Here is a 22,242-nt window from a genome sequence, read left to right as displayed (position 1 = left end):
CTGGCAGGTTCTAGAAGAGCCCCTACAACAGCAGAGCTTAGAAAACTGCTGGGCAAGAATTCTGTTCTCTGAAATGGACAGGGGCAGTGCAGAATAAGGACTAAGAACGTGGGCTCTGGAACCACACAGAGCTGAGTGGGAGACCCGGTCTTGTTACTTCCCAGTTACGTGACCTTAGGCAAAAAACAGAGAAACTAATTCTACTATGGGCTTTAGTTTCTTCACCAGTAGGTAAGAGTAAACATAACCCCCCCAGGGGTTGTAGGAAGAAGAAAGGAAGCAAGGCACAGTGACCAACCAGAGTTGTATTAAATGTTAGTAGTTGCTGATTATGCTGCTGACTGCTTAATTCATTCGGCAAATAACCACCAAGCACCTTCTATGTGTTAGGCACATTCCAGCTGAAAGTGAAACAAAGTCCCTGCTCTCACTGGACTTATGTTTAAGTTGGGGAAGACAGGGAAACGGACTTGGCCCAGTGGTTAGGGCGTCTGTCTACCAATGGGAGGTCCGCGGTTCAAACCCCGGGCCTCCTTGACCCGTGTGGAGCTGGCCCACGCGCAGTGCTGATGCGCGCAAGCAGTGCCCTGCCATGCAGAGGTGTCCCCTGCGCAGGGGAGCCCCACGCGCAAGGAGTGCACCTCGCAAGGAGAGCCGCCCAGCGCGAAAGAAAGTGCAGCCTGCCCAGGAATGGCGCCGCCCACACTTCCTGTGCTGCTGACGACAACAGAAGCGGACAAAGAATCAAGACGCAGCAAATAGACACCGAGAACAGGCAACCGGGGGAGGGGGGGAATTAAATAAATAAATAAATCTTTAAAAAAAAAAAAAGTTGGGGAAGACAGACAGAAAAATGAAGGGATATGCCATGTGCTGTCAGATACTGATATGCCTTGGGAGAAAAAGGAACCAAGAGGGCAGCAAATGCCAGGTAGGTCTCTGAGACATCAGAGTAGCCAGGGAGTGCCCAAAAACGCGGCCACTTTATCCTGTGGCACTCTGATGGTAGTCTCAGTGAGACAGACAGGCACAGACCTTTCCCCCTTGGTCATGAGGCCCTCTAGGCTTCAGCTTTCTTATCTACTAAGGGAGATAAGAAGGACTCTGAGCTTACCGGCTTATTGTGAGGATGAACTGTGAAGACAGATGTGAAAGCCCCTTAAAGCTTCAAGGCGCCAAACAAATGTAGATTATTATTTACATTCATATGATAACTGTCTTCTCCAGATGCCCCTTGTCCCATTAAAAAACAAAAATCTTCCTCAATCTTCTCAGCTGAAAGCACTCTTCCTTCTCTGAACTCCCATGGTTGTTTTTTGAATCTGTGCCCTTAGGTTATGTGCCACTTCTTAGTGAATTAATTAATGAATTAGTTAATACATGTAACAAATGTCAGCTTCCTGCCTACAGGATTTATGGATGAATTTTATAAACCTTCAATTCCAAGCCAGTGCCTTTCAGAGAAGGTATTTGTTGAATGAATGCTTAAGCTGGGGAGGAGGTGACATGGGTAGCAGAGAAAGGCTTTCCTGTGGGAAAAGAGGGAAACTACTCTTTTACTCTATAACTCAGAAACAAAACTATCAGATGAAGGTTACAGGGAAACTTTTTTTGCCTCGCTAAAAGAAACGGCTTTCTGACAACAGCCTTCCAATACTGCAAAGGGCTAACTCGCAAAACTGTAGAAGTTGAACAGGAGCCGCGGTAAAGCAGAGAGCTGGACACAGCCCTGGAGGAAGGCTGGGCTGACACCCTGGAGACCCTTCACTCCTTGCATCTGGTGCAGGGCTGGTTACCTGCACTTGGAGCCTTGCAGAGGTCACCTGGTTTATTTCCATACAGCCTTGTGGGCAGGTATTCTTATCCCCTGCCTAGAGATGAGGGACCAAATTTAGCTAGCAGGTGACAGGCTCAGACGTGAGCCCAGGTCTCTCTGACTCTGAGGTCTTGTTTTTTCTTGTACGGTACACTGCATAGTAACAAGACTACTTTTTAAACTATTATATTACTTGGATGCTTTTTTGGATAATATATCCAGCAGAAATTTACTGCTAAAATGAACTTCCACGAAGGTCCACCTGCAGTAGCCTGCAAGCCCATCAAGTCTAGAACAAACTGCCAAATATTTAAGACAGTGTTCAGCCAGTACCACTCCTAGGTAGAGTTCATATGTGATGCAAATACAGAAAGCTATCAAATCTTCCTTTACAAATACCCCACAATGAATACCAACAACCAAGTCTCACTAACAGTGGGATTCTCAACTCCAAAGAAAACAGCAAGACTGTTCTTTTAGACCTGTCTAATCACCTTACAGCTAATGGCGACAGATTATGCCAAGACCCTACCCCAGGCTTACAAGGATTAACTAACTCTACAGTTCTAGTAAAAAGCAATCATGTTCACCATATCTCACCAGATCCTGATCTATAATTTTACTCAAGTTCACCCATGGTTAAGCTTAATCCACTTTGATGTTAAAATACAGGAGTGAAGAGTCCCAACTATGCGTCCACACTAAGCTGCTGAGCAGTCCCAGCCCTGACAAGAAGTTATGCATAAGTAATGCATTATAATAATTGATGCTATAGGGGGTTCCTCCACTGTTTCTTCTTCCTTCTTGTGCTTTTACCACCACAGTTGTCATCTTGAGAGTAGATGATGCATACACAGGAAGGCTGCAGCTTAAACCACACAGGATTACAGCCTATACCCTCAAAACCAAAAGAAATGACAAAACTAGTACCACCTCCCAGGAAAGGCACCCAGAGCACGTGCGGGCACTCCACATTAACCACCATGAGTGACTGCAAGGGTGTTCTCCATCAGACTCACATATACACAAAACAAAACAAAACACCCCCAAAACCTGTCTCAGAGGGCAGAGAATTTACACACAAAGTACAGACCTTGGTGGGGAAAAGGGGAAAGTAAGTTTTAAGATTTTTTTGGAGCTTCTAGTTTTTAAATAAATGGAGATTTTCACAGAAAGTTCTCCTGACCAGACTTGTGGGAAAGACCTAGGACTAGTAATGCTGGCGCCAAGGCAGGAGAGGGAAAGAACTGCACAAAGGATGGGTCTGTGTCAATGGGAGGAGGGAAGAGCACCGTCTCTAGGGCTGGACAGAGCTGGGCTTCGGTCTCGATTTGGCCACTCAGCAACCTTGGCAGCGTCTTCGCCCCTAAGCCTGCTCTCACTTGCAGAATGGGGAAAATGCCTGGCTTTTGGGGCAGCGTGAGGATTAGAATAACCCACACAGAGCACGTGAGAGGCGCTCAATAAACACCAGCTTCATGACCTCTGCTGTGACTCCTTGGTACATGAAATTAAATTCTCACAGGCCTGGGCCCAGAGTCTGAGGTTTCTTCTGACTCTAACATGACTAATTCGGTCTTGGATTCTTAGGGGAGGCAGTAGTTCCTGACTCCACCTACACCCTAAGAATGAAGGGAAGGGGAAGCGGATGTGGCTCAAGTGACAGAGCTTTCATCTACCATATGGGAGGACCTGGGTTTGATCCCTGGGGCCTCCTGGTGAAAAAGAAGAGAAAGCGTGCTCATGCGGCGAGTCAATGCCCACATGTGAACCAGTGCCTGGATGACTGCATGCATGGTGAGCCAGTGCTGCACAAAAGCGAGTCATGCAGCAAGATGATGATGTATCAAAAGAGAGACAAGGGTAGAGTCAAGGTGAAGTGCAGTAGAAACCAGGAACTGAGGTGGCACAATTGACAGGGAACCTCTCTCCCCATCAGAGGTCTCCAGGATTGAAACCTGATGAATCTTTAGAGAGAAAATAAGAGAAGACAACACAGACAGCAAAAACAGCTGGGTGGGAGGAGGAGAAGGGGGGGAAATAAATAAATTTATTTTAAAAAAAAGAATGAAGGGAAGAAAGGGCCACACTGTTTTGTCCTTCTTCCCGATGGGTTGCCAGCTCTGAGGCCCATCACTAGGGGATGGATGTAAATTACTGCTCCACCCGTGGAAGTGCTTCCACTAACATGGAAACATCTAGGTAACACGTGAAAGGGAAGGCAATGTGCAGTCTACGTGTGTCTGCTATGCTGGACATCTACTCTAAAACTAGGGCAAGTCAGAAGTTTCTCAAAGGGGCCAAGGCCCACAGGTAAGGCAGCGAGATGAGAAAGCGGAAGAGGGCTGTGGTTTGGTAGGAGCACTGCAACTGAGGACAGTCAGCTGGGGTAGGCCGGGCACAGAGAAAAGGAATGCTATCTGTAAGGAGAGCAGGCTGGACACAGGCACAGCTGTGTCAGGCAGTCCTCTAGAGAAGGAGACAGGACGCGGACTGCTAACCTCCCTGGCTCAGACAAGCACATCTTTAAAGCCCTTCAGTGGTATCCTCCTAAATCTATGCCACAGAACAGGACATCACTGCAACTTTCCCATTCAGCCCATGAACACAGAGAAATAGTCATATTTCCTGATTCCCCCCAAAAGCCACCAAAACCCAAATGACAGCTGGAAGAAACTAAAGAAGAGTAAATGCCCTGAAGGTAAAATCTGTATCTATCTGAATTGCAGTAACATTACACAAAACAAGTGAACACAGTTAAAACTGCAAATGAGATTGTTTAAAATGGTATATTACAGCCTTTATTTATGAAAAGGATGAAAATTATATTCATGTTAAGAATGGATAATTTATAAAATCAGAAACCTTAAATCAGGACATAAGGACAATGCTCACACATTTAACATAAATTACTAACGGTCAAGGCCAGCTATCAGCGCAAGCAAAGACACAGGTCAGGGCATTTCAGCAAGACAGTCAATGGCTTTGATGAAGATGATAAAGGCATTGGCCATCCCCAGAAGAAATGCAAGCCTGGGCTGCTTTTCTTAAGTTCCACTTTTTTCCCATATATATACATATGAGAAATATGTATATATATGTATACATGTATACTTTTTTTAAAATAATTCTTGTCTTTTTTTATTTATTTTTGTTTTCTCCCCCTCTCCCACCCCTCCTCTGCTAGTTTTTTGCTATGTTCATTCACTGTGTCATCTTCTGTATCTATTTCTCTTTTTGTCTTCTCTTCTCATCTTTCTCCTCTAGGATCCACTGGGATTCAATCCTGGGGACCTCTGATGTGGAGAGAGGTTTCCTGTCAATTGTGCCATCTCAGTTTGTCTCTGCTGCGCTTCACCTTGACTCTCCCCTTGGTTCTCTTCTGTTGCATCATCATTTTGCTGTGTGACTCACTTGTGCAGAAACTGGCTCACCGCGTGGGCACCTGGCTTGCCGCGTGGGCACTGGCTCACCATGCAGGCATTGGTTCACCACGCAAACACTCACACAGGTGCTGGTTCACCACACAGGCATTCACATGGGCACTCAGCTTGCCACGTGGGCACTTGGCTCACCACACAGGCACTTAGGTTGCCGTGCAGACACTGGCTTGCCATGCAGGCATGCATTCTCTCTTCTTTTTCACCAAAAGGCCACAGGGATTGAACCTGAGTCCTCCTATATGGTAGGTAGAGGTCCTGTCACTTCAGCCACATCTGCTTCCCTCCCCAATTATTTTTAATATCAGTAAAAGTCATACTGGTTAAGCATACCAAAAAAATAGAGGGCTACCAGCTTCATCATAGCTTGGGGGTGAAAAGCAAATGGCCTTAACACTTCCTCCAAGAATGAATGTCTCCCAACTTTGGTAGAGAATAAAATGAAAGGGCTGGACAGGAAGGGTTTTCCTTTAGGAACCGGATAAAAACCATCGCAGCAGAAAGTCCAAGTACAGGCTCCTCACAGGGCAGCCCTGGTAAAGTAAGGGCCCTCCCAATCAGCAAGTCCATGTCAAATCTCTCCAATGGCAAGATATTAAACAAGCTTCCTGTCTTTAAAACTTTACAGAATACTGTGTCCCAAAATTCACCTTAAAAGAATTAGACTGGGGAAGGCACACTTCCTCCTTGTGGCTTCAGGGAGACCAAGTGAAGGAGCACAGACTGGAGTCTAACAGAGCTGATCTGAATGGGCAAGCTGCCCAACATCTCCAATTCCTTGTTTGTCAAGTGAGGACCAGCTCTGCCCTCCAAGGGTGACTGTGAGGATGCACCCCCTTGGAATGGAGCCAGGCACTATGTGCCAAGAAGAGGCACTCTTAGTGACCACATCATCTTCATCATGGTGAGTGTGGGCATCAGCCACAGCTCGGAGCAGAGGCTTCACCCCATTCAGCACAGTGCCTTCTACTGGCAGCCATGGATTCCCTGCACCACGTCCACGAGATGTTCCAACCTACCTCTATCCCTGACTTGCTCTTCAAGCCAGTCCCACAGAATACATCTCCCATGACTGGAAAAGTCCGCGGGCACCTCAGGAGAACAACTTGAAAACAGAAATCATTCTTGCCTTCCTACATCTTGCCATCTTCACCCAGGTCCCATTACCACAGAGCTCGTCCACCTTGATGCCTCCACACCACCACACCGACCTGCTGTCAGGAATCACCATCATCGCTGACTCCGCCTGTCCCTCTTCACCTCTGCTCTATTCATACCCTCCATCAGGAGCTGCGATGTGACTGAGAAGTTGACAGTGAACAAAAATGTCACATACAGAACACATGTGCCTCTAGGAAAAAGTTTAATTTGGAATGAGGTCAGGAGAATGGTACCTAGGAAACAGTGTCCAGGCTACTTTTTCAATTTTGTGTTGTTAGACTAAGTGAACTTCATAAGTGATCTGTTGCGCTGTGAATCAATTAAGTTAATTTCAACAAATTTCTCCTAAATATCTCTATGCATTTAGCTTTATGTTAAATACTATAGAAGGCACATATTGCCAAGATGGTTATCACTTTGAGGAAGAAAGCAGATACTTTTATATGAAGACATATTTTAAGCAATTTTTATGTCAAATAAATGATAGTAACAGATTATAACCTAATAAATGTCCATGGGCCCATATTGATATAAAAAGAGCTGAATAAATAAATGGGTAAGAAAGGACAGCTCCTTCTCACTGTAAAATTCCAATTAATACATGCAGAAAGAATAAGAGAAATAGAAAAACACCGTTTGGCAAATGCCACAGCATAACCGTTTCAGACAAGAATCATGGATGTATGCTAAAATCGGTAGATGAAAGTATGATAAACAGGATATTTGTATAGTCCCCAAATCTCTCTCCACAAGATTCTCATTAATTATTAGGGGGGAAACAGTAATTTTCAGTAAAGAATCCACTAGTAAAACATTAATAACAAGTATCCCCTGATACAAAGCATTGAGAAAGATATATATCACTTCTGGAATATCCTTGCCAAAACATGCATATTCTTTTTCTTATCATGAGAAAATGTCAGGCAAGGACAAAGTGAGGGACACTGCAAAATAAGCAGTCAGTACTCTTCAAAAGTACCAGGGTCATGGAACATAGGAAAGGCTGAGGAACTTTTAGGTTGCCCCAGGTTGGAGGAGCCTAAGGGACAAGACAACTGAATGCAATGTGGGATCCGGGGATGGGTAGAGAGCATTAGGGACAAATGGTGAAATTCAAGAAGATCAGCAGATTACTTAATAGTATTGTAGCAATGTTACCTTCCAGGTTTAAATCATTATACTGTAGTTATGCAAGATGTTAACTTTAGGGAAAGTTGAATGAAGTGTATCCAGGAACTCTGTACTGTTTTCACAATTTTTTTTGTAAGTCTTAAGTTTCTTCAAAGTAAGTTTTTAAAAAAACTTTGTATCTGGGAAGCAGATGTGGCTCAACAGATAGAGCATCCGCCTACCAAATAGGAAGCCCAAGGGTTCGACCCAGGGCCTCCTGGCCCGTGTGGTGAGCTGGCCCACGCGCAGTGCTGCTACACGCAAGGAGTGCCGGCCCACACAGGGATGCCCCCTGCACAAGGAGTGGCCCCTGTGCAAGGAGAGCCACCCCACGCGAAACCACAGCCTGCCCAGGAGCGGTGCCGCACACACGGAGAGCTGACGCAGCAAGATGACACAACAAAAAGAGACACAGATCCCCAGTGCCGCCTGATGGAGAATAAAAGCGGACACAGAAGAACACACAAATGGACACAGAGAGCAGACAATGAGGGGCAGGGGGGGAATAAATAAATCTTAAAAAAAAAAACTTGTATCCTCAGAGCAGTAGTCCCAGGTGAAGTAGGTCACACTTAAAAGATAATAAATAGTAGCTGAATGAACAAAATGATTGAGGATACAAAGAGTTAAAAAACAAAAGGGAGTGAATGTGACTCAAGCTTTTCCCACATGGGAGGTCCCTGGAGCCTCCTAAAAACAAAAACAAAACAAACAACAAGCAAACAAATGAAAAAATCAACTCGGGGAGCCAAGGTTGCTCAGTAGTTGAGTGGTTCAATCCCCAGTCCCCACCAAACCCACCCTCCGTACCTCAAAAAAAAAAAATAAAGTTGGCTGGTTGGTGTATTTAGGATGGAAGGCTTTTATTACAGGTTTCTAGATGGAGGGAAAAGGATGAAAGAGAGGGAGAAGCTGAAGGAGAGCCTCACGCCGACTCAGCAACAATCTAGAATACCTGCACACAAACTAGGAAGTACCTGTACACGACCTCTGCTACCAGAGGAGATAAAGTTAAACGAATACGTGAGCATATTTTCCCTTACAGTTACATCGTGACTAGTTTTAGACATTCAGGTATATCTTCCCCTGAGTTTGATGGCCGTGGGATCTTTAAAGTAAGTTAATGCCCAGAGGTTTCTATTTTAATTTGGTGCTTGTCCCTGGAAGTCTTATGAATTACCAGATTCTTATGCAAAGGAGAGCTCTAGGAAAACATAGGCCAAATCCATCTCCTGGCACTTCACATCTTGTGCTATTGTGTTAGTCTGTCAGAAACAAAGAGAACAGTGGGAAATGGGAGAAGCAACTGTTTGTATTTAGCCACAACTGCCAAGGGATGCCAAGAACCAAAAGTGACATCTTCCCCGGTCTCTTGGTGGGCCCTATTTTCAGAGACAGGCTGTAGCAACAGTAAGTTGTAAATATGGCTGCTCAAATCTTCTGCCACTGCAACCCTGGCTAGGTAGGAGAAGCTGCCTATTCAAGGAAGGCAGCCAAGTCAAGACTGCCTTACTCTGTCCTCAAGTGTAAGGAAGGAAAACAGAAAGCTTGCTGCAATGGATGTGAGCTTTGAAGTAAAATTCAAGGCAATTAATGCACAAATAAAGTTTGCCATCTACCTCTCAAATTGTGTGACCTACATAAAAGAGGAAATCCAATTAAGATAGGACAAATCAGACTGGTTGAGACCAATGGAAAAACAGTAGTGCGCTAGTAATTGATTTTATAAATCTGTCTCTATTCTCTTAAACTTACCTCTCCTTAAGAGATCATCACATTCAGTATCAACAACACAGGGAAATCTTTACCTTGGGAAGAGCTGGCAACCCCACACACAGCACCTGTCTACTAGATAGGATTCGTTATCAGTTACATGGACAGTTCCTCCCTAGGATCTATTAAATTTCTTTTTCTTTAATATAACTGAAAAGTATATGGACTATTCCTCAACATATTAAGTAAAATCTGATAATATCTGCTTCATTTTTGTACAATTATACTTCTCCAAAAATAGGTTTATACCAAATCCTGCTTTTCCACTGATATCATGAAATATTTTCTATCATAAAACATGTTTTTACATGCAAAAGTACCAACTCTGAGCTGAACTTTTTGGTATGTCCTGATCTGCTAGGTGTATTTTTATAGGTTTAAAACTCTGCAATAGTTTTTAAATGCTGCTCTGCCTTCCATCATTAATCATATCTTTCCCCAACCCCATTTTACAAGGTAACAGAAATCTTAACCCCACTTAGGATTCTAAACTCCATACAAACCTATTCCAGGATTTGGCTGAGCCACAATTTCTAATTTAAGCTTCTTTAATTTGGGTGTTAACATTCCTTACCATTAAGCTGCAATATCGTATTTCACCAGAAGGTGAAATCTTTTTCTTTTAACTTTTTAATTTGAAATACTTTCAAACCTACAGGACAGTTACAAAAATAAACCCTATACAGACACCTCCAACTTACCTCTAAGCCCCCAGATACCCAGATGCACCAATTTTAACATTTTGCCACATATGCTACATCATTCTATCATTCTATCCATCTATTAATCCATTTTCTGAATACTTGGGTATAGGTGTATATATCATGTTCCTTGAACACTTAGTACTGCCATGTACAATTCCTAAGAACAAGGATATTTACTATGTAACCACCTTAAGCAGTTATCAAATTCAAGAAACTTAACATCAATCTCAAGCTTACAGCCTATAATCTAATTTTTTGTATGTCCCAATAATTTCCCTTTGAGCCTTTTCTCCTTCCCTTGCTAGATCCCACATAGGATCATGTATTGCATTTATAAGTACCACGTGCTAACCAACTGTGCCACTGAAGCTCCCGGCCTGTATTGCATTTAATTGCCATCATCTCTTTAGTTGTACTTTCTTTTGTTTTTTGTTAAATTGTGGGAACATATATACAACATAAACTTTCCCATCTCAATGACTCCCAAGCATACCATTTAATGGAATTGATCACAGTCATCATGCTGTGGTAACTTCACCACTTTGAATTCCTAAAACTTCCCCATCTTCCCAAACAGAAACCCTGAACCCACTATATATTAACTCCCCATTGCACCTGTCCCACCACTGGTAACCTGTACTTTAATTTCTGTCCATATGAGTTTGCATGTTCTCTGACATTTGTATTTACCACAGGCTTAAATTTAAAATGCCAAATCTATACCAGTTTTGTTTGCTTTGATGCCAACCTAACATCACTATACCCGTTCCCCAGCCTTTACGTAGTTCTTGTTACAAATTAACTTGTTTATACATTATGAGTCCAAAACCACTGATTTCTCATTACATTTTATACATCAGCCTTGTAGATCCTATAGGAAATAAGAAATGGGGTTACAAACCAAAAGTACAATAGTGCTGGCACTTGTAGGGTGGAATTGCTACCCTCACAGGCTATCTTTATTTCTTCATGGGGCTTCAATCTATTGTCTCTTATCCTTCCCTTTCAACCTGCAGAACTCTGTTTAGCATCTCTTGTAGGGCCAGCCTAGAGGTGATGAACTCCTTCAGATTTGGGGGAGCAAAGTCTTAATTTCTTCTTCAGTTTTGCTGGATACAGAAGTCTTGGCTTGCAATTGTGGTATTTTGAAGCTGTATGTACCCCAGAAAAAGTATTCTTAAATCTAGTCCATTCCTGTGGGAGGATGATGAGGTGCTCTTCGTTAAGAAGTATTCCACCTCAACACGGGCAGGTCTTAATGCTATATACTAGAGTCCTCTATAAGAAAATGAAATTCAGACAGAGAGAAAGCAACGGAAGCAAGAAGCTGAAATCAGCGAAACTAGGAAGAGAAGGGAGAAGCCAGCAGATGCTACCACGTGCCTTGCCATGCGACAGAGCCAAGGATTGTCAGTAGCCGGTCTTCAAGAAGAAAACATCACTTTGATAACGTCTTTTTTTTTTTTAACTTATTTATTTCTCCCCTCCCCCCACTCCTCCATTGTCTGCTCTTTGAGTCCATTTGCTATGTGTTCTCCTGTGTCTGCTTGTATTCTCATTGGGTGGCTCCGGGAACCAATCCTGGGACCTTCCAGAGTGGGAGAGGCGATCACTCTCTTGCGCCACCTCAGCTCCCCGTTCTGCTACGTCTTATTGTCTCTCCTCTGTGTCTCTTGTTGCATCACCTTGCTGTGCCAGCTCTCTGCATCAGCCAGCACTCCTGCGCAGGGTGGGACTCCCGTGCGGGGTGGCACTTCTCTGTGGGCTGGCACTCTGTGTGGGCCAGCTCAGTGCACAGGCCAGCTTGCCTTCACCAGGAGGCCCTGGGCATCAAACCCTGGACTTCCTATAAGGTAAATGGGAGCCCAACTACTTGAGCCACATTCGTTTCCCAATAATGTCTTGATTTGGACATTTTCCCAGCCTCAAAACCATGAGCGAATAAATTTCCATTGTTTAAGCCAACCCACTTCATGATGTGTGCTTTGAGCTGTCTGAAAAACTGAGAGTGTGATTTTTTGCTTTCAGCACTTTAAATATGTCATCCCATTGCCTTCTTGCCTGCATGGTTTCTGATGAGAAACTGGCACTTAAGCTTATTGAGGCTCTCTTGTCCATGACACGTTGCCTCTCTCTTGCAGCTTTCAGAATTCTCTCTTCATCTTTGGCATTTGACAGTTTAATATGCCATAATGTAGCTCTATTTGGATTTATCCTGTTTAGAGTTCACTAAGCATCTTAGATGTGTATATTCATGTCTTTTGTTAAATTTGGGAAGTTTTCATTATTTCTTTGACTATTTTCTCTGGCTCCTTCTTTCTTCTCCTTCTGGGACTCCCACAGTACATATATTGGGTCTCTTAGGCTCTGTTCACTCTTCATTCTTTCTTCTTTCTGCTCCTCAGATTCAATGATTTCAATTGTCTTATCTCCAAGTCCTCTGATTCTTTCTTCTGCCAGTTCCAATCTGCTGTTGAACCCCTCTAGGGAATTTTTAATTTTTCTAACTGTAGACTTCAAATCTTTCTGGTTCCTTTTCATAATTTTCACCTCTCTGTTGCTATTCTTTTTGTTTTCATTTATTGTTTTCCTGATTTCCTTTAGTTCTGTGTCTTTTTTTTTTTTTTTAGCTCTGAGCATATTTAGGATCATTTTTAAAGTCTTTGTCTAAGATGTCCCAGGTCTGGTCCTGTCAATGATGGTTTCTAATGCTTTAATCTTCTTTGTTGAGGCCATCACTGCCTGTTTCTTTGTATGTTTTGTAATCTTTTGTTGAAACCTGAACATTTTTATATTTTAATGTTTTATCACTGAAATTTAGTCTCTAAGGCATCTATTCCTTAAATTTTTATCCAGCTAGTATTATCACAGAACTTCCCTCGAATGCCAGGAGCTAACAAAAAAGGGGTAAAAAAAAGTAAAGCACCCTTTCTAGTCTTTGCAGATTGACTGGCAGGAGGATCTCCTTGACTTGCAGGAGGATCTGCTTCCTGGTTTATCCATACAATGAGTTTAGGGAATAGCTCTAGGCCAAAGCAAGGGGCCTTACCTGACCCTTTCTGTGCATGCATGTTGCCTTGAGCATGCACACATGTGGCCCTAGGAATTCCTGTTTTCAGGGTTCCTAACTTGCCCACTTCCTTAGGAAAGATACCTTCAGGCCATCAGGCAGATCAGAAGAATTGGTTTCAGTTTAGACACCAGCTTGGTAGAGGTCCCCAGGAAAATGACTTTAAATAGGAACTTTTAATTAAAAACTACAAACGGGGTTCTGGAATTTGGGTCCCTCAAATGGTATACAAATGTTCATGATATAGTACACAAGTGCATTTTTCTGGGGAGAGGATCCCGTGGCCTTGAAAAAGGTTAAGAGTCACAATGGCAAATATCAAACTGAGGGCAGGTGGCTGTAACGAAAATGTAAATATGACCTGATGTATCAATATTTGCTCTCCCTGAGTAACAATACATGGATGAAGTGACCTACTAAACAGGAGCGACATCCTAAAATCTTATCCTGGCAAAGACAAGAGGGATATATGGTTTGGTATTTTTAAAAAAATATTTCATATAGCATTAATCAATCATATATATAAGTATATATTTAGAAAAGCCATAGAATAAGAGAATAAAACATTGATATAATGTGTGACTATGTCATATTATACATGTAACCTGATATATTTGGTTAAAAATGTTATTTAACTCTGTAACCTATATAGCAGAGTACCAAATCTAATACATTATCCCTAAGAAAAGCAAAATAGCACTGAGATAATGAACAAAACGTTATTCTCTCTTCCCATGAATTATCTCTTAGAGAAGCATTAAAAAAATTATAAATATATTCTGCAGGTCTGTTTTAAAGTGCCCATATAAATTAATATTACATTGATGGTTTCTGGATCTTGGGACTCAGAAATAAGATGTAGTAATATAAAACTAGCATGATGCTGCGTACTGCTTGAGTCCATAAATATGTAAAAATTATCTTTGCATTTCAATAATACTGCAGCTGGGTTTGTCCTGAAGTGGCATGGTATCTTATTCATATATGATTCTTTTTTTTTTCAAGATTTCTTTTATTTATTTCTCTCCTTTCCCCCCTTTGTCTGTTCTCTGCGTCCATTCACTGTGTGTTCTTCTGTGTCCGCTTGCATTGTCAGATGGCACTGGGAAACTGCATCTCTCTTTTGTTGTGTCATCTTGCTGCATCAGCTCTCCATGTGTGCAGAGCCACTCCTGGGCAGGCTGCGCTTTTTTCATGCAGGGCAGCTCTCCTTGCAGGGCGCACTCCTTCCATGTGGGGCTCCCCTACATGGGGACACCCCTGTGTGGCACAGCACTTCTTGTGCACGGCAGTACCATGCATGAGCCAGCTTACCCCACAGGTCAGGAGGCCCAGGGTATTGAACCCCGGACCCTCCATATGGTAGGCAGACACTATATCAGTTGAGCTCTATCTGCTTCCCTCATGCAGGGTTCTTGACTTCCAGGCCCCATGTGCCTCTGCTGCACACTGACATGGCACCTCCAGAATCAGAGGAGGAAAGGTGAGCATCCAGAGGCAGGAGTGAAGGATATGTCATGTAAATGTTGTAAAACTGTCATAAAGTGACCTGAGAAATGATCACAAATCAAAAGATCGTTTGGCATTGAAGTGACAAAATATGGCACTTTAATAACCAATATAGCAGTACTATGTGAACATTTACATTTACTCTATTATTGAAGACTATTCAGAAGTCATGAGATCATTCTAAAACAAGGAAAACAACTAGACTGAAAGTATAGTTTTAGTGCTGCTCACTTAGTAAAAATTCACTAAGGTATACTTATAATTTGTTGTATGGATATTACACTTCAGTAAAAACTCACATTAAAAATATTAAAAAATAATCTTAAAAACATAACTTTTTATGCTCATCAAGGTTATCTATAATAATTTTAAAATGTCTTTTTCATGTTTGGTATAAAGTTTATGCTGACTTTATAAAATGAGGTAGGAAGTATTCTTTCCTCCTCTATTTTCTGAAAGAATTTGTCTAATAAGACTGGTGTTATTATTTTCCTTAAATGTCTACAACCAGTAAAACATCTACACCTAAGTGAAGCCATCTAAGAATAGAGTTTTTGTTGTGGAAAATTTTTTATGAGAAATTAATAAATGTGGAACAATTTTTTAAAAAACACTTGCTTAAATGTTTTTATCATGAATACTTATGCACAACTATTCCAGTCACGGCTTCTACCGCCTTACCTATAACAGCAGTACACCTACTTCTAGGCCACCTAGAACTCTTATTCCAATTAGCACTGACTTAAATCACTGGTTAAGAAATTTTCCATAAAAACTTATTACTATGCATTTTAACAAATATGTAATGATTCCCTTCTGCTGCTTATTCATACTAATGTAATCACCACATCTTCTTCTTTTGAAAAAGCACCACACCTCAACTCCATCACTGCCACAATAAATGGAATTTTCTGCATGTAAAGCTACTTCATGTCCTAGGGGACAGAGGAATCTTAGAAGGCAGGTAGGCTCATAGGAGAAGCAGGTTGTTGTCCTACAATGCTCATGATTTTAAAACTACGGCAAGTATAAACAGTTGCATGAATTTTTAAGATATAAAAACATGAGACCAAAACCAAACAACAGTAACAACAAAAACATGCAACTCTGAAGCAATTCTGAACTTCTGGTGGATCACTTTGGGTTAAGACCCTAGTCTTGAAGGAATACTCTTCATTATGCTTTGCCTCTAGGAATTAGTTTTTTATAGAAAGTTATGAAATACTAACATAAAGTATCAAAGGAATGGGGGAAGAAACCAAAACAACCAAATAGCATGGCCTCAAGCATGGAAACACAAAATGATTTGGAAATCCACCCAACACTTCTGTAACAAGTACTGTGTGCGAGGCTTGGACTGAGTACCTCCCACAGACCCACTCGTTTCACCCCACGGCAACTCTAGGTGACAGGTACTCTGGGATCCTACTTTACAGCTAAGGGAATAGAATCGCAGTCTTCCCACAACAACACTGCCTTCGTGGTGCCGTGGGGATCCCAACCCCACACTCGACGACTACACCGTACCGCCTGAACTGACTCAACCCCCACGTCCTCCAACTCCCACTGGGGTCTCCCAGAGGAAGCAGTCCTCCCAAGGACCAGGGTCCCCACAGCCTGGCACCAAGATGGGCACTCCAACATGGGCTTGACAGTGGTCACAATGAAAACTGGGTCTTAACATTTTTCTTATACTGATCAAGGAACTCAGAGAAGTAAAACAGTACATTCCAAATTATAACACTGAGTGAGATATGGGATCAGGACTTCAATGCAGGTAGTCTTACAGCAAAGCTCACATCATCTCAGCTGACCACCCGGCCTCTCACGTGATCAGCTTACCCTCCTGCTGCGCCTGACTCTTTCAAATCCCCATTCAGTGAACAGGCTTCTGTCCTCCCATCATTCAAATAGCCCTTTCCTGACTACACTGGCCCCAGGTAATCTGGAGAAGTGATCCCACCCCACCACCATACACTCCTTAAAAATTCAATTCCAAGGATCTCAAACTCAACTCCTTAGTCCAAATATGCCCTGTTGTAAAAAGTAATCTGAATTTTATGTTTACTTTTCTCCAGTGTTTGTTCCCCTGTATTCATACTCTTAACACAACAAACATCGCCAATCCTGATCTTATATTTGCAGGTTTTGAAACAGAAAGATTGTTTGTTAAATGATGGTGAATTAAAAAATGCTTTAAAGTACATTTCCCTAACTACAGCACATGACTAATGCCAGGGAAGGGTTGTGAAATTAGCTAAGCAGGAGGCTTTTGGATGTAACAGCTATAGTGAGTACTGAACAGTACCTACCAGGCCCAAGTAGCCCATTATTAAAAGGGAATAACTAATTTTTGGAATGATGTAGATATCCAAGGGGGTTTGTTTTGTAATATACATGCCAAGCAGGGTTTCTCAATCTCAGCGCTAATGAGCACTAATGACACTTTGGACTGGAAAATTTTGTGGTAGGGGCTGCTCTGTACCTTGAAGGAAGTTTAGCAGCATTCCTGGCCTAGATTCCAGCAGCATTCTCCCCCCAACTCCAACACATCACATCATAACAACCAAAAATGTCTCCTGAATGCAAAGGGGTAGGGCAGTGCGGGCACAGACAAAATGGCCCTGTTGAGAATCACTGATGTAAATATTTTACATAAAAGAACCTATTTATGTGACAGAGACACATTTTGTTCTCTGTTTGATAATTTTGTTAGAAAAAGATCCCATTGGGATTTCATCTTTAAATAATGACAATTTTTTAAAAAATTTTTAGGAGGTACCAGGGATTGAACCCAGGACTCCATACATGGGAAGCAGGCACTCAACCATTTAAACTACATCTGTTGCCTCGGCAATTTTTTTCAATTTTCTGAAAAAGTCAACATCTGATTATCTATTAATTTCACATTTCTATATACCTTGCTTTCACATTTATTAATATTTTCAATAAAAAGGGATAACTGCTTTAAAAAGATCCAGTAGTGCCTTTAAGAATACAGTTATTTGTTCCTTATAGGTTATACAAATTGTTCTTATTACTCATGTGGAAATTTTATTACTCTTAGAAAAACTTCTTAGAACTTATTTTTAGAATGTTCTCTAGTTCCTGAGATGTTCACAATAATAAGATTTACAACATAGACCTTGGTATAATGCAGTCACCTTAGTTAGCATGATCCAAAGGATTTTTTTTTTTTTCAGGGAATTATTCAAACAGATTGGCATAAAGTGGTTCCATCTATACAGAGAGAGTTTTAGTGACTCAGTGCCAGTTAAAATCACATCAAATTTTGAAGGAAAATTGCACTACTTAGTTAACACTGAAATAAACAGACCAGTAGGAAAAATGAAACATCCAGAGATCATGCCAGGTCCATTATCATAAAAAGGCCTGCCATCATTTCTGTATCCCCAACCTGACAACAGAAGTGATTCCTCTCAGGGTAGGAAGGTACTGCCATTTGCCAACTAGCAACAGCCCAGATTTGAGAAACACATTAATGACAACAGCTATTTTCCAATTTGCTGCCTAATGACAGGAAATGACAAAGACTTAGACCTACTAAAGTCAGCTTTATTTTTAGTCATTAAAAATACAAAATTGAGAACTCAGAATAAGAGTAAAACCCCTTCAGGTCACTATAGCCATATCAAACTGTAGGACTGTAGGTACATATTAAATTGCTATGACAATGGCCCTATACCCTCTAACTGCTCTTCCATGTACAAGCCAGAAAATGGTGATCAAACCACTAAAGGACACTGAGAGGCATAATCAGGCATAATTCAAATGTTCACAACCTTATGGAGATTTTTACATTGACACTTTTCCTTAAAACAAATTAAAATTAATATAATACACAGCACACTTTTGAAAGTAAAGCAATTGGTGTTGTGATTTAATAAGTTACATTCTATAATATACGTAATATATAATAGTGTCTGTGTGTATATAAACACATATGGAACCCACAAACGGACTTTCATTTTCTTGGAACACTTCTACAGAAAGCACCTTCAAAGTTCAAAAAAAACTTAATGACCCTTTAATAACTCAAGAATAACAGCTGCTTATATTACACTGTTGACTGATGGAGTCAGAGACTATTTTAGTGATAGTTCTGTAAAAAAAATGGGTATAATAGACTGCACTTGAATGTCTTTTAATTTAGAAATCAAAATGTTTAAGCACCCTTAAATAAGACATCCACTGGAACATTTATGCATTTTCCCTTTCTTCCCCACCCAGTTAAACATTCAAACAGTAAGCGGCCGCTTACCTGGATAACTTTATAAAAATAGGCATACTGTCGAGCTGTGTTTTTATACTGGCTGAAGACATCATGAATAGCTTGTGTTGAATGAAGATACCGAACTTCATCTTCTTCAAAGTAGAGAGGAGTGTCGTATTCACCGGGGAGGCTCTGAATGTAGGGCTGCCAGAAAGAGTTAGGATTGGCTCGCTCACACAGCAGATGAAAGGCCAGTGTGATATTTCCCATGGCTTGAAGAATTCGGTCTTGAGAATATAAGGGCCCTGAATTAACCCAGAATTTAACAGCATAAGTTCCATAAACTTCTTTTAAAAAGCATTTATTCAAAATATATAATAAAATTATAGGAGTAACTAAAAAATCTTGTTACATTTAAAATAATGTGAATCTTTCTTTTGACACTCTTCTGCTATGTCAGATTACCAGCAACATCTCATGAAAAAAACATTTAAAGTAGGAGTCGGAGGAATATTTCAGCAGTTGAGAATAATAACCACATACGGCCCTTTTCTCCACAAAATAAAAACAGTCAAAAATTATTCTCACCCAACATTGAATTTTTAGCAGATTCAACAGTCATTAGTAATTTTCGTGGAACCCATAAAAATAGTTCTTCTGCCTAGGGAAAAATAAGAAAATAGAAGGATCATGAAAACATGTTACAATCTTGATTCTAACTCTACTCAGACATGAAATACAATTTAAGGTTGCATATCAATACTTCATTTCTAAATATCAAATGCAAACATTTACGTTAGTTACAGTAGAAGCATGTTTTAAAATCATGTGTCCAGTATAAAAGCTAACTAAATATACTAAGGAAACAAATAATAAAAAAAAGGAACTTCCAACTTTACTTGAAGCAAATACAACAATTTTGGGTAGAGAGCACAAAAGTGCTTCTTTTATTCTTTTATGTATTTATATTTTCAAGGTCTAAAAACAACAAGAAGAAAATTTTCTGCTGCCAACAAAAACACTTAAATCTAACGGATTGCTCCTCCTACTGGGTTTATCCAGCTAGAGGAACAATCCCTCCTACACGTGCTTGTCTTTAAAGCACAACAGCAACCAGCAAAGCACCAGCTAAGACGTCATCTGGGTTACTGAGTTCTTTCCAAAGCATTACCTCATTTTTGGCAATACAATATGTTCTTTTACCTGCACATCTACACTGCTACACAGTGAAGACAGACCCCAGCTGAGATGCTTCTCATCTCACACCCAGAGAAGAACGTGTGACAGCTTGTCTACTCTCGCCTTTTACCAATGTCTACTACCTGAATGGTTTTTGAGTGTCTTGCCCCTAACCAGATTATAAGCATCATGAAGGATCCCTTTGGGGAACCTGGTAGAATAACAAGCAAGATACCTGTAAATATTTAAGAGGTATCTAGTAAACCAGGATATGGTTTATCAATGTTATCTATGAAAGGTTAACTACGACTTGACCAAAAATGTGGCTGGAGGTTTGAGGGGCCCAAATAATTAATACCCATTTCCTCCACCCAAGATCTGAACCAACTGAGACACAAGAATGCAGCAGATGGTCACACAAATATTATCTACTGAACCCCAGAATTAGACAGACTTCTCACCTAGTTACAGGCAGAACTGGAGCTCCCCGCCTCCCCATACGTGGGTGTAGGGAGTATAGCATAATGATGCATATGAGCAAACAGCCCCCAACAAGGGAAAGGCCAAGCCTGGAGAGTCCAGTTTCTTCTCCTAAAGTCACCAGATGGAGTTACACCTCACCTCCTCCCTAGGAGAGGCGTGAATGAGGGACAGAGAGGCTGGGCCTGCTAGGCTACCACTGTTCCCTTGCATCAGGAAGGAGGCACCGAGGACGGAAGAAAAGCAGCTCTCACTTAACAGACATGTATTTCCCTTCTTTCGGCAGGTAGCTCCTTCAACCACTCAGCTCTTCACTCCAGAAACCTGGGAAGCACACTGGGTGCTGCCCACCCTCCACCTTCCGCACAGCCAACTCAGCACAAAGTGCTGTGTGCTCACCCTTCCGACTACCTTGAAATCCAGGGAGGCAGGTTCTATGGTCTCCAGACAGAAACTCAGAAATGTGAACGTCTCTCGTTAACGACTTGGCTCCAGAGCAGGACAAGCTGGCAGGGCTGCCTGGCACCCTGGGCTGAGGCTCTTCTGGCCCAGGGGGTGGTGAAGGAGACTGCTATCAGCAGGTATGCTGCTCACTTCCCCACGAGGCGCAGTGGCAAGGCCAAGCCCTCTGCCTCCATGTCCAGTGAGTGCCCCCTTCAGCAGATCACATTTCAAACACACTCAGACCTCCCTCGGATGACCATGCCATAACTTACCTTGATATCTCTTGTTGCTCTCAAACCAAAGCCCTCTTCTTTGAAGTTAACCATTTCAAAACCCTCAACAGAAGCTCCATTTTCAGAGGCCCATTTCATTAGATCAGGAAAGTAATCTTCTCTTTTTCCATCAAAAATAACAGAGAGACCTATATGAATCCATTTTTAGAAAACAAGAGCTACTTTTAGGACATATACTATAAACAAATTTCTCTCAGAAAACAAAAGCTGACCATAACTAATATAGGAAATAGTCATAATGCTCCAATTCTAAACCAAATGAACAGAAAATATCAAAGTATGTATCCTAAAAAGGGAAAGAAAAGACAAATTAAAATCCTTAAAAATAAAATTTAAAAAAAATTTTTTTTTAATCCTAACTCTCTGTCAGTTAAGGGAAAGACTCATATACTAGGTAATATGAATATAGAGTACTAGGTAATATTAGTAAGATGATGGGAAGGGGGGAAGGGCCGTCATTAAGATGTTTTATTAATGTAATAATGAATTTATAAAACAGCATTCCCCAAAAAGCCCAGCGTGCTGTATTCACATCTACTTTAACAAAACTCCATTAAAACAGGAAGCAGGAGCTCACATAAGTGCACAAGGAGATGTATAGGGATATGTACTTCAGCCCTGGTTCTAACAGCACAAAACCAACCCTTGCTTATCCACCAATTGGGGGATATACTAAAGAGCAACTAAACAAATTAGATCTACATTTATCAACATAGATAAAACACAAACTATAACACTGTTTTTAAAAAATCGAATACTAAGATACCATTTATGTAAATGTTTAAAATATCAATTTCTGCTATCCATTTCAATGAGGTTATGCACGAAGCAGAAAAACATTCACAGAAAAGAGGAACACCTTCAAGGAGGGAGGGAAGGGAATGGGATGGAAGTGGCGCTTTAGTGATACTTGTAATGTTCTATTTCTTAAAAACAAATACAAAAAAAACACAACCCAAACACAAAAGC

At 41.3% G+C, this 22,242-nt stretch overlaps 1 protein-coding gene across 5 annotated transcripts in view; it reads right to left on the bottom strand.

Annotated features, from left to right (window-relative positions):
• The window catches only part of SETD3 (SET domain containing 3, actin N3(tau)-histidine methyltransferase), an 87,947-nt gene that overhangs the window by 45,607 nt on the left and 20,098 nt on the right, over positions 1 to 22,242 (bottom strand). For all 5 annotated transcript variants that reach the window (XM_071213700.1, XM_058291850.2, XM_058291860.1 and 2 more), the window contains 3 exons: positions 21,253 to 21,401; positions 19,466 to 19,538; positions 18,926 to 19,182 (listed from right to left, as the gene is read on the bottom strand). In XM_071213700.1, the coding sequence (XP_071069801.1) occupies positions 18,926 to 19,182; positions 19,466 to 19,538; positions 21,253 to 21,401 (479 nt within the window). The remainder of the gene's footprint in view (positions 1 to 18,925; positions 19,183 to 19,465; positions 19,539 to 21,252; positions 21,402 to 22,242) is intronic.

Source organism: Dasypus novemcinctus, chromosome 3, assembly GCF_030445035.2.
Source record: "Dasypus novemcinctus isolate mDasNov1 chromosome 3, mDasNov1.1.hap2, whole genome shotgun sequence".
Lineage (NCBI taxonomy): Eukaryota > Metazoa > Chordata > Mammalia > Cingulata > Dasypodidae > Dasypus > Dasypus novemcinctus.
Note: the sequence above shows the minus strand (reverse complement) of the source record. Positions and strands in the feature narration are given on the sequence as shown.